Source organism: Drosophila sulfurigaster, chromosome 3 (genome assembly GCF_023558435.1).
Source record: "Drosophila sulfurigaster albostrigata strain 15112-1811.04 chromosome 3, ASM2355843v2, whole genome shotgun sequence".
Lineage (NCBI taxonomy): Eukaryota > Metazoa > Arthropoda > Insecta > Diptera > Drosophilidae > Drosophila > Drosophila sulfurigaster.
The window spans coordinates 38,065,859-38,078,801 of record NC_084883.1 but is presented as its reverse complement, the minus strand read 5'-3'; the positions used below and the strand labels follow the sequence as shown (position 1 = coordinate 38,078,801).

Here is a 12,943-nt window from a genome sequence, read left to right as displayed (position 1 = left end):
GACCTGAAGCTGGGCGTTACACGGTTTGTCAGCCAACTTCCGGCACCATACCCTAAATATATATATAACTCAGTGCTACACTTAATTCTGCTGCCGTTACACCTCCGATTCAGCTTTATGTTTGTATGTGTGTGTGTGTAAAGATTTATTTGACCTTTGATATATTATGTAAGTGTGCTTGGCTTGTGGCAAAGTTCTCTTTTTTTCTTTTGGTAGGCATTTACTCAATCTATGCAACCTGAGCAGCAAACAGCAACAACAGTTGCCAACTGTCTTGCGACACACACCCAAAAAAGAGGAAAAATAAAATCATAATATAAAACGATGAGAGGAGGAAGCTGAACCATTGGCGAACCGTATTTAATCGGGCGTGAAATAAAAAGAAATTATGCAAAAGCTATAAGCTGCGGCCTTAGCCACATTTAAGCTGCCGTTTGTGCCGAGAGTATAGTATAATAAAAATCGATTTAGATTTAGATTTTTTGCTGATGAATTTACGCCCAATTTACGGCCACACACGCCACGAAACCGAACACAGTTTGTTATTGCATTTGGAAAATTTGGAAACTAATATTGAAATTAGCATTTTAAACGTATGAATACACGCACAATTAGCCACATTTCATTAAACTCAAAAGACAGCCACCGACCGCGAATATGCCGAGAACGAGCATCCTTAAAAGTGAGCCCCAAAATTCCAGTTTCACTTCCCTCCATCAGCCCGGGAAGCAATCGCGCGTACTTTGTAATGTGGAGCGTTTATGAGTCTTGTGTGTGTGTCTCACATGTGTGTGTGTATGTGCGTGTGTGTGTGTGTGGGTGGCTTATTAATTATTCATTAGTTGGCATTAAGTTGCCGATATGAAGCAAGGCCTAAAGCAACGAATACATCCAGGGTCAATTTAAACCCGGTTGCTTTTCTCCCCCTCACACACACACATCCCTCATCCCATCCTGGAAGACACGCTAAGGGCTCACATGCTCAACTCGTGTACACGAATTCACCACCTAAAAAGCCCCCAACCTTCAACCCCCTCCCATCATCACATACACAAGCAAGCATGCTGTTCCGAGTAGGCGCGCGCAAATTTATGGCAAACCATTTAAGGCGCTGATGATGTGGAAGACGACACTGGGGATAAATCGGGAGTACTTCTTTGTCTGCTGCGACAGAGTGCAGAGAACACAGAGGGCAGAGAGCACGGAGAAGTAAGCACTACAGACCGTCAACCGTTTGGCAAAAGTTCCACAAAAGCAGCGCTCCCAAAAGACATCGCAAAATATTAGAAGGTACTCCACTTGAATATACCTAAACCATTAAGAGATTGAAGAGAGTGAGTGGTATAAAAATAAAGAAAGCTTTAAAAAGAAATGCTTGAGTAGAAAATTAGAAATTTTTGTGTAATTAAAGATATTTTAGGAACATCCTTAAATATACTTTATATTCTAAAGCTCAAGTCACACAGCGCACAACGCTTAAGACACAAATTATATTTATAACTTGACAGATTTTGAAAGAGCTTAAGTGGAGAGGTGTTAGAATGCAAAAATATCGTTGATATTTTCTAAATAGCTTAATACTTGGATAGAAAATTTAATCAGATAAACATAGATATTAAATTACAATACAAAAAATATTAAAAATAAATTCTTAAACATTTTAAAAAATATTTATATTTAAATATTTAATATAAAACAATTTATTATTTACAAATTTAGAAAATATTTATATTTAAATATTTATTATAAAACAATTTCGTTCTATTCATTTATTTCAATAGTCTTTGACTTAAATTGTAACTTTTATTATTTACAACTTAAATATTCATTAAAGATTTTGGCTCACCATAGCAAGATTATTTCGATAAGGGCTCGCAAGTGTTAATTAAGTTTCACACTATTGTGATGCAATCAGGAAAATGGGAAAGTCTGCTGAGAATTTCCCAGCATAAAATATACATTCGATAGGCTCGATAGGTTTTTGGGTCCGGGTACAAAGAACATCAGTAGCAGCAGCATCAAGAATCTGGGCAGGGGAAAGGAAAGGAAAAGTGAAAGGGACAGGCGGTCGTCTTTTGGCAATGGTTTTGTGTTTTCGAGCTTGTCACCAGCATTGCATACAGTCGAGCGCATAAATTTATGTACGGCATGCGAATGTGTATATGTGTGAGTCCTGTATGTGTATGCGTATTCGTATGCGTGTGTGAATGTGTGCGAGTGTGTTTGATTGTGGGGATTGTGGATTTTAGAATTGATTTGATTTCAAAATGAGTTTGAATTGAATTTTTGGCCGACGACAAAACGTTTGAAATTGAGTTTTACGGCCAAATTAGGCGTGAGTGCGCCTGCCGCTGCCTCTGCCTCATCCTGAGCCCCAGCCCCCTTGGGGCATGTACCGTATATTTAATACCGTAAATCATTTTACACACACACACTCACGCTCACAGTCAAACTCGAATTCGAACTCATACAAATTTCTCTGGTCTCCTTTAAATCGTATAACAGGGTCACAAAGGTGCACACGGACCCACCGGACCCAAGGGCGAGCCCGGGGCCCCAGGCCTACCCGGATTGGCCGGTCAGCCGGGCGATGGCAACGGCACTAAAGGTGAGCGCGGCGAGAAGGGCGAGAAAGGGATGCGTGGACGACGCGGCGGCACTGGCGCAGCTGGACCAATTGGACCACCCGGCAAACCCGGACCCACCGGTGATATTGGACACTCGGTGAGGCACTCGTAACTTCTTTTCCAGCTTCAACTTTGTTTGTTGTACTATTTGCATCCATATTCATGAATCGGGAGCAACTTTCACATGCTTTGGCGTATTGTTTGTGTGCTCGCACAACTTCACTTTTAGCCCAGACAATAGTTTTGGTTTTTTTCCAACTTTTTTTTTTGGCCACAATCGCGAGCTAGACGGCGTAGCGTAGACAGCGCGCTGTTGTTTGTGGAGATGCAGTTGCCGGGGCCAAGCAACTTGGTGAAATAAACTCAAACGAAAAGTATTTTAAGTGCATTTTCATCACGGTTATTCAGGGCGGCGTTGCTGCCGCTGCCATTGCGATTCCAATTGCAGTTGCCATTCCCCTAGAATTTCACTTGCAACCATTATTCCGCAATAACGGGCGTCAGCCGGTTGCAGCAACAATAACAACAACTAGAACAACTAGAACTGCGACTGCGATTTACAATGGAAGTCATATGAAGGGAAAAGTTTGCTTTGGCTGTCTGCGCTTCTGCTGCCAACTGGCTCGCTTACCGTCTCACTTGAAATCAAAGTCAAGCAAACCGTATTTACATGAGTTGTGCACCATCGAAATGAAGCCAAACGAAAGTTTGACTCAATTTCTCGCCAGACTCTTTCTCTATCTCTCACAATCTCTCTTGTTCTGGCTAACAACAATGCGTTTGCGACTACCAAAAATTGTTGCACTCTAAACTGCAAAAGTTTTTGGCTGTTTTCGCTGCGTTGCTGCTTTTTGGCCCGAGTTCAATTTAGTTTTGTATTTGAGAGTCAGTTTGGATGGTACGGTAAATGCGGTTGCTTTTGCCAACATTTGAACATATCTTCTGCTTCTGTTTTGAATTGAGTTGCAAATCGCACTTTGCATCAACGTTTAGTGGACGTTTTTTGTTTAGTATTCACCCACTAATAGGATGTTATGATATCGCGGCATTTTAAATTTGAATAAGATTATAGTATTTATTTAAAGCTTAAACTTTTTCAAATAAATAGTTGTTAGTGCAACTTTAAGAGTTAGATTTGATTTTTTACGCCGGGTATTTCACCGTCAAGTACAATCAACTGTTACTTATATTTCTTGGCCTTTTAGGGACGTCCTGGTGCAACTGGACCCAAGGGCGACGCCGGTCTCAAAGGCGCCAAGGGCGATGCAGGCGGGCGCGAGGGGGTGAGTATCAATTATAAACTGAATCAATTATCGACATCAACATGTTCCATCTGGTCTCAGGCAAAGGGCGAGAAAGGCGACCGAGGTAGCGATGGTCGCGATGGTCTGCCAGGTCCACCTGGACTGCCGGCCACAGCTGGAGCCGGCGATGGCGACAGTGGCGGTGTGCAGTACATACCGATGCCTGGTCCACCGGGACCCCCCTGGACCGCCAGGCTTGCCAGGTCTGTCGATCACTGGACCTAAAGGCGAAGCTGGTATGGACTCGCGTGGCAGTTTCTTTGGAGATGCTTCCTACTACGGACGACCAGGTGAGCAGCAGACAACTGGACTAACTCTAGCTACAATTAGCTTACATTGTATATACAAACATGCATAAAAAACATACTAAATATATGTATAGTTAGGTGCCCGTACCCGTGCCATAAATCATAACTGTACATATATAAACGTCACAGACATTAACAAACCACACACACTCAAGTATCCCATACCAACCAATCGAATCAAATCCTACAAAAAATCATTCTGTATTGTACTCGCAATCAAGGTGCGCGCTCATCTTTAGACGAACTTAAAGCCCTGCGTGAGCTGCAAGATCTGCGCGATCGACCCGATGGCACAGCTGGTAAACCATCCAATTCCAACTCCAAAAAAGAAATAAACCAAGTCGAAACCACCAATTGCAATTGTAGAATTTATTCTTTCGATGTTGCATGGCGTTTCTCTTTAATTTCCATTTCCCTCATATAAGCTATGTGCGATATATATTTTTTACACTTGACGCACCACACTCGTATTAGCCTTGGCATGCTTCCCAACCAACAAAAAAAAAAGAAATACAATATTGCATCGTCCTGGGAACGGGCCCATTATTTGCACATCATCATCATCTCATTTACCGTTAATGAAGTACCTGTAAACATTGTGTTTACCATTTTTACATAGTCATGCATACAGCAACAGCCACAGTCACAACGACAACAACAACAACAACCTCAATATGAACAACAAACAGAACACCCCGAAAAGCAAACACACACACTCACACACACTCGCATACAAGTAATTCGTAGATTATAGCCCATAACGTTCGCTCGACTTGAGTGTACCCTAATAATGAATATTAATTTTTTACATATTAGTAATATTTCAATTATTCTATTATAACCGTTTTTCGTATATCCTGTAAAACATAAATGGAAATGTGTGTTACAAGTAGAAAGCCTACTTGCCGCATCGATCTACTTGCAAGTGGTGCACAAATATCCAAGCAAGCAGTACTTACGTAAGAAGATTGCGTACTTACGTAAATGCAAGCAGTTCATTTAAGTGAGTGACTGCACTGCATTTAACTCTCGAGTTTCCATAGATATATTAACTCATTGCATTAAATTGTGCAGTAAAAGTTAAATGAAATTTCTTATTTAAATTTGTAAACTCTTTACCTGTAACTAACATTTCCATTTCGCGTTCACACGGAAAATAATCAAAAGCCAATAAATATAATATTGATTATCAATTTCAATGAAAGACAATTCTTAATATACATATTTTCACGAATATAATTATCAGCATTTACTTTTAAAATTTTCAGTGCATTTCTTGTATTATAAAAATTATGTATATTTTCTTATTTGTACTTAATAAGCATCATATATAACGACTTAAGAAATGACTAGAGCTTGCATATTGTTCGAGTAGTTTAAGCATTAGTAGCTTCACTTATCATCGCGCACAAATTTTCAAATTCAAATGCGAACGCAAGTACATTGCGAAATTGATGTTTAACACGCATGTCTCGGAATCATCATTTGCAGAGCCACCTAGCCAGAAGGCGCATTCGCATAAGCATGGAGACTCCATGGGAGAGGGCGAGGAGTTGCCACATCTTTCCGCATCATCATCGAACATGAACATGAGAATCGTGCCAGGTGCAGTCACCTTCCAGAACATTGACGAAATGACAAAGGTGCGTCGTCTACTATTTATCCACCTACATCACAGCCCACCAACACAGCTTTTTCCACTCATTTAAATTTTTCTGGTATCTTTTTCCTCTACAGAAATCGGCGTTCAGTCCACCGGGTACTCTAGCGTATATTACCGAAGAGGAGGCGATGTTGGTGCGCGTCAACAAGGGCTGGCAATACATAGCGGTAAGTGAAGGCTTCTCTCTCTCGGATTGGGAATTGGATTGGGTTTCGGTTTGATTTTTGGGATCCCAAGCAAACAACTGTGGCATTGTGCGTGCGTTTTTTAAACGTCAAATATGGCAAACACAAAAACGCACACTCACACACACACACACGCACTCACAAAAGTCGTTGGCGGACGCTATTATTTTATGGGGTCCTTGCCTTTGCCTCCTCCCCTTTATTTATCCATTTCGACTGTTTTCTATGCACGAGTATTATGAAAATATGGCTTGGCAAAACAAAACAATACAAAGCAAAACAAAATAAAATGAAATGCATATAAAAAATACTCGGAAGGCGGCAGGAAGTAGGATGGTAGGAGGGGAAGGAGAAAGAACGTGGAGCGAAATTGACGTACATATGTTTGTTTATTTTGCCTCTTGTTTTTGGCCATAAAATAAGGTTTGTTTGGCATTGTCCTTGTCTTGGCTGTTTTTTATTTGCACATTAAATGTTGCAGACGTTCTGACTGATTGCCAATGGATCGGCAACATGCCTCGAACCATGTGCCATCTACTACGAGCGTGAGTGTATGTGTGTGTGTGTGTGTTTGTCGTTATTCAATTATATTGACTCGCGCCTGTCTTTTCACTGCGAGCAAGTTAACGATACAACATGAATGCCTCTAGATCCCAAGCCAAGTGGAAGTGGCGCCTTAAACTCATATTGATGCAGCACAGAGTCAGGCAATTCGATATCAACCTACTTACTAGCAGACATTCAGTCCGTCTCTCTTGCTGTATCTGTCTGTCACTCTGGGAGTCAGTCAGTCAGTCAAGCATCTGTGCTGCTAAAAAACCTTTATTGACAAAGAATAAAACATGCATATGCCCCGTCATCTCCTCCGTTTCTCGTTGTTGTTTGCTCGTGTGGGCCATAAACTGTAACAGGAGATTAAAAATAATATTAAACGGAAATGGAATATTTTATTTTGACTCAACTCAACTCAACTCGCCTTGACTTGCGTCGCTTCGCATCGACTCGACTCGACTGAACTCGGCTTTTGTGCCAGTTTCGATGAGTGCAGAGCGAGAGTGTTGGGAGCTCAATTTGTGTGAACTGCATCAGTCACCATCGCCAATTAATCTTGCCTGTCACCGCCGCCGCTGCCAAAATCCCAATTGCAAATTGAAATTGAAGGTGGCCCACGTTGCTTATTCGTACGCATCATGAAAACTGTTCAGTTCATGGCAATTTGCCAACACGGTCAGCACTTATGCGGCTGACGAAAGGAAGTGAAAACTTCACAAATTACACGCAAAATTGAACCATTTCGAAATAGCTTGTTACCCATTAAAGTGGTCACAATTTGTGAGCTGTACTTAGCCATGCACTGGGATGAAAGAGTGGTAAAATATCCCTATTGCGGGAGGGAATAGTAGAACGACCCCCAAGAACTTTATTAAAAAAGCATTGTACGAATTTTTTTGGGGGCGCCTGATTGTGCAGAATGTTCGTTCAGGGCATACATACTTACTATACAATACATTCTCAAAACTGTTCAAGATTCGATTTCCGCTTCCGTTGTTGCAATCACAAAGCCAATACTTATGCTCACACTCACAGCATGAGCTCAGTTCGCCGTACATAGCTCTGCATTCAGCCAAGAAATCTCCCTCCCTTGGCAACAGCCAGCTGGTAACTGGTTGCTGGCATCTGTAGGGTTTCCAAAATGGAAATGGAAATAGAAATGGCAAAGACAAATCTCATGCCTTTGACGGCAACATTTAAATACTTTTGGCAACAAAACGTGCGTAGAGAGTTTCCTTCTCCCTGAATAATGTGGGTAAATCAAGCGAGAGCTCATTGACAGCCAGTGTTGTCAGTCTGTGCCCAGCTACACAACATCCGGCAGCATCTAAGCTACGCTTTATATTGCTCGTAGTACTTGCAGCAGTGGTGACATTCTCGCCCTAATTAGATTCCAGTACACGAGTCGACTACTTAAAGTTCAAAATAGTAATTAAAACTTTTGTCAGACGGCGGCGGCACAGCAGTCCACACCGCACAGTGAGTCACGACCTACTTGCCGCTAATCAAAAGTATGGAAAATATTATAAAGGCTTTCTCTGTCTTTTGCTCATTTTCAGTTTTATCAAAGTAGTAATAGGCAAAAATGATTACAGCAAAAAGCTGCAAAGGCAAAAGACTTTGACAAATTCACAATAAAGAGCAAGCTGATAGAATATTACTTTCAGAGTTCATTTTACATGCAAAGAGCTTGGCACAAAGGCCACTGTTAATGGTGAAGAAGTAAATAAAATATTGCACATGGAAGTCTAACAATTTTACTCTTGAAATTTCAATAGGTAAATAATTTATGAAAAGGAGACTTAAAAAGTGTATATTAAATTTACTTGCGGGTTTAGAATTGTTAAAGTTGAAGTTGAGTTGATCATAATATTAAGGATTTCCTTTATTTCTCTATCGTCCATTCTAATAAATTTATATCTACTCTTCTATTCTACAGCTGGGCACTCTGGTGCCAATTGCAACGCCAGCTCCGCCCACCACAGTGGCGCCTTCACTGCGATTTGATTTGCAATCGAAAAACCTGCTGAATAGTCCACCTCCATTGCTCAACACACCAACGGTAAGTGTGCGAAATAAATCTAGAAAATACGCATTTGTCTTTCCACTCTCTCACATAATAAAAGCGTTTTGCTTATGCAGCTGTAATATCAAATTAATTCGCCCTAAAAAAATACTTTATGCTGCATAAGTTTCGCTAGCACAAACGAATTTGAATAACATGAATAACATTTCGAGCATTCATCCAAACAGAGCACTCTTATGATAACAAAAAAAAGAAACTCTTCACTCGATAGTCACTAATTTTATAATTAAAATATCTAGCAAAAGAAATTAAGTAATTCAGTTAATAAACACTACTAAAACCATTTATTATTAATTATTATTAAATGCAGTTTACAACCGCGCCCGAATATGAAACGGTAATTAAATAAAATATCTCACATTCAAACACACTAACTCTCTCACCACACACACAAGTGCAAGCAAAGCAAATCATAAAAAATCATTCGTATTCGTAAATCGAATTAACGCATCTCTTGCACACATACACACACACACACTTACACTCGCTTCACATATAATAAATAATGAGATTTTGGTTTGGTTTCGTTTGGTCAATGAAAACGTTTCTAATTAGTGCAAATTGCATTTTGAGTTCAGAGTTGAGTTCAGCAATATTGCAAATATTTTATGTCTGTCTGTGCCTGTGTGCGTGTTGGTTTCTGTTTCTTTTTCGGATTTCAATTGTGTTATCTATCATGAGATATTCGTTTTATTTGTTTTCTCAATTTCAATGTTAGTTATGCGCTTTTTTTTTGTGTTGTAAGTAATTCAACTCAACAACGACCTGCAGACAATAGCAAAGAGCTGAATGAATGCTTCTTTTCTGTGTACTCTACAAATGATACCAAAAACAAAAACCAATCAAATGAAAACAATAGCAAAAACAAAACAACATGATTCTTTAAATTTACAATTTGTACCTATTCTTACGCTTGCGTCGTCGATGAAATTGTGGCAACAACAACAAAAATATCCTCATCAGTGGTACCCGCGCATGGTGAGTTTCTTTCTCTTGCCTCTTCTCTCTCTCTCTGAAAAACAAGCAGAAGATGGGCAATAATCAACATTCCAAGAGGCTCCCCCTTTTTTAGTTGGTTTGTTTTCAAGTTATTCCCCTTAAATTGAAATATCTTTGAAATGGAAAATGCGCTGCTATCTATTATGGTCTGTTATCATTTTTATCATTTTATAGCTACCACCCCACCCCAAAAAACATCATCCAGAAGTTCTCATTCCTGAATTTCTTATATAAACAATTCGCAGCTATTAAATTCTATATTAATTAGATCTTAAAATGCTTGACATAAATTCCAAATTAATTTTGTGCCATATTTTCCACTCTCTCTCTTCCTTCCACAATTTTCTTCCTTAGCTTCGCGTGGCGGCCCTCAATGAGCCCTATGTTGGGGATTTGCAGGGCATTCGAGGCGCGGACTTTGCCTGCTATCGCCAAGGCCGACGAGCTGGCCTGCTGGGAACATTTAAGGCGTTCCTCTCCTCCAGGTGAGTTCTTACCGAGATAGTGGGTGTGTCTTATCTGTCCTTAGATTTTTTTTACGCGTACTCTTAAGTAAGTACGAGTATTAGGGCAGGTTTTCGCTTTTATTTTTTTTTTGTGCTTTATGCTTTATGTTTAGTTTGCCACTCGACATTTCCGCGTTCCACGGTGGCATTTTTAGAACTCATTAACTGGAATTTAATCTTGATATTTTTGAAAAGAAAAGCAGGCAAATGAGAAAAAAGATGAAAACAAAAGCCGGTGAAAAACAATCTTGAGCAATTTATTTACACTGCGCACCCAAACGCTGAATAGATGTATAAATTAATGCCAAGCAAGCAGCACATAAATAAATAAAGCAATGTGCTGTCGACCTGGCTCTTGACATATACGCCTTTGCAGCCTATTAATAGATTTCATTTCGTTTCTCGTTTATCCACTTCCTACAGGGTACAAAACCTGGACTCCATAGTGCGACCTGCCGACCGGGATCTGCCTGTGGTGAATACCCGCGGCGATGTGCTCTTCAACTCCTGGAAGGGCATCTTCAATGGCCAGGGTGGATTCTTCTCGCAGGCGCCGCGGATTTACAGCTTCAGCGGCAAGAATGTCCTCACGGATCCACTATGGTAATGAGCAAAGACTTTGATGCGCCCATAAATTATGTCAACACACACACACACACATACACACACTCTTGCTTATAGGCCGCTTCGACTGGTCTGGCATGGCTCGCTGCCGAATGGAGAGCGCTCCATGGACACCTATTGCGATGCCTGGCACTCGGGCTCGCACGAGAAGTTCGGCTATGCCAGCAATTTGCTGGGCAACAAGCTGCTCGATCAGGAGCGTCAGCCTTGCGATGGAAAACTGATTGTGCTGTGCGTGGAAGCCTTGTCACAGGATCGTCGGAAAAAGCGTGACCTCAGCAGGTAAATTGGTCGTGGAAGGGGAATGTAATGAAAGCAATGAAATGCTTACACGTGTTGTATTGATTTGGCATTAACTTTTTATGGTGCTCACCACGCACCGTTCAAAACGAACTTTCCTCATTACAGTCCACATAGTCACAGTCACAGTCGCAGTCGGCACAGCGAGCTGGAGTTCAGCACGGCCGAGGAGTATGGTGAATATTTAGACAATTTACTGCTGTAAGATGAGCAGCGGCAAGGGGCAACGGGGGAACAACAGGAAGCAGTAGCGGTAACTGAAACTGAAACTGTAGCGAGAACGCTCGTAATATAAATACCAACAATACCAATACCAATATCATTACAACCGACACAGTCTCATAAACACTCACTCGCAAAAGTATACCGCCACCCATACACACATATACATACTTACACATACACATACACATACACATACACATACACGGAGCGAACATTACATTAAATGTAAACGTAAATCATGGCCATGCATATAATCAGCGAATTCCAAACTAAAACCAAAAAATACTCAAGTAAGCGACGCGACGATTGGGACGGATTAACAATTGCATAGTGAAATACGAGTACATAACATACTCATAAATACTTATGGATAATATATATATATATATAGGATGATAATATATACACATACTTATAAATATTATTTGTATTCTGTAATTTGTATTATGTCATTTGTAATTTATAACTTGTAATTTGTAATATTCTTATGTTCAGCAGACAGGCAACAACAAAATGAACTTTTTGTATTCGTAGTTATAGCCAATAAAGTAAGCTAATTTTGTAATTTAGTCACAGCGAAGGCGAAGGCCCTTTTAGGTTAGTCTCGATAAGAAAACAAAAACTACAACAACAACAAGAATACTATCAATATTGAGAGGCCAAGCGAACCAAAAAAAAAAAACAACATAAAACGAAAAATACTAAAATAAAAACTGGAAACTGAGAAAGCAAGCAATCCTTCTTCTGACATCATAATTACTGGCCAAATTAGACTCCTATCTCCCATTGTATGTACTAGGTGCAGAGCCGAGAGATGATCGACGCGAAAAAGATATCATACATTACGTATACGTATGCGTGTATAAATGTATTTGTCAAAGACTTCTAAATGTGTAAATGTTTAAGATACTCGTAACAATAACAATAATAATAAAGAGCAAAACAAGAACAACCAACCACAAACACAACCATTTTAAGCCACAAAACTCTCCCCCCACTCCTCTATGATATCAAAAACCCCGTTTTTAACTATCTCGTATCCACACAATCTGACAACTCCAATGTGCATTATGTTTTATGCCAGTTTTCTATGCTCCCATATCTGTATATCTCATATCTCCTATGTAGTCAGATTTTCTACATTGAAATACTCGTTGTTAGAAGTGTAAAACATCTTTTTTATATGAGCGCAAAAACTTAATTATAGTATTAACGGCAAATAATGAGAACATGCAATAATATTAACACGTATTGTAATTTATTGTAATTCTAGTACGAATACGAAATCGAATTCGAATGAAGATGCATTCATTCGGTCAACTCCAATTACCAAGTACTTCCACACAAGTACTTGCATAACATTATAGTTAGTTATACTTACATATATGCACATACATATTCACATGTATGTATGTCATTTCTTTTTGCATTTAACCAATGCATTTCCACATACAACTTTGTAATGTAATTAATTGTAATTGAATTAACTAACTAAGCTTATCATTTTAATCCAAAACAAGATCGAATCGGATGAACATCAGTGAAATCGAGAACACAAGAAAGA

At 39.8% G+C, this 12,943-nt stretch overlaps 1 protein-coding gene across 1 annotated transcript in view; it reads left to right on the top strand.

Annotated features, from left to right (window-relative positions):
- Positions 1–12,099, top strand: part of LOC133839868 (collagen alpha-1(XVIII) chain) — a 56,698-nt gene extending 44,599 nt beyond the window's left edge. The window contains 13 exon segments of the mRNA XM_062271488.1: positions 2,506–2,724; positions 3,833–3,910; positions 3,971–4,108; positions 4,110–4,221; positions 4,461–4,538; positions 5,731–5,882; positions 5,977–6,069; positions 8,579–8,701; positions 9,689–9,703; positions 10,079–10,209; positions 10,654–10,833; positions 10,912–11,136; positions 11,263–12,099. Coding sequence (XP_062127472.1) covers positions 2,506–2,724; positions 3,833–3,910; positions 3,971–4,108; positions 4,110–4,221; positions 4,461–4,538; positions 5,731–5,882; positions 5,977–6,069; positions 8,579–8,701; positions 9,689–9,703; positions 10,079–10,209; positions 10,654–10,833; positions 10,912–11,136; positions 11,263–11,359 — 1,641 coding nt within the window. The 3' untranslated portion in view covers positions 11,360–12,099.
- Positions 12,100–12,943: the final 844 nt, after the last annotated feature.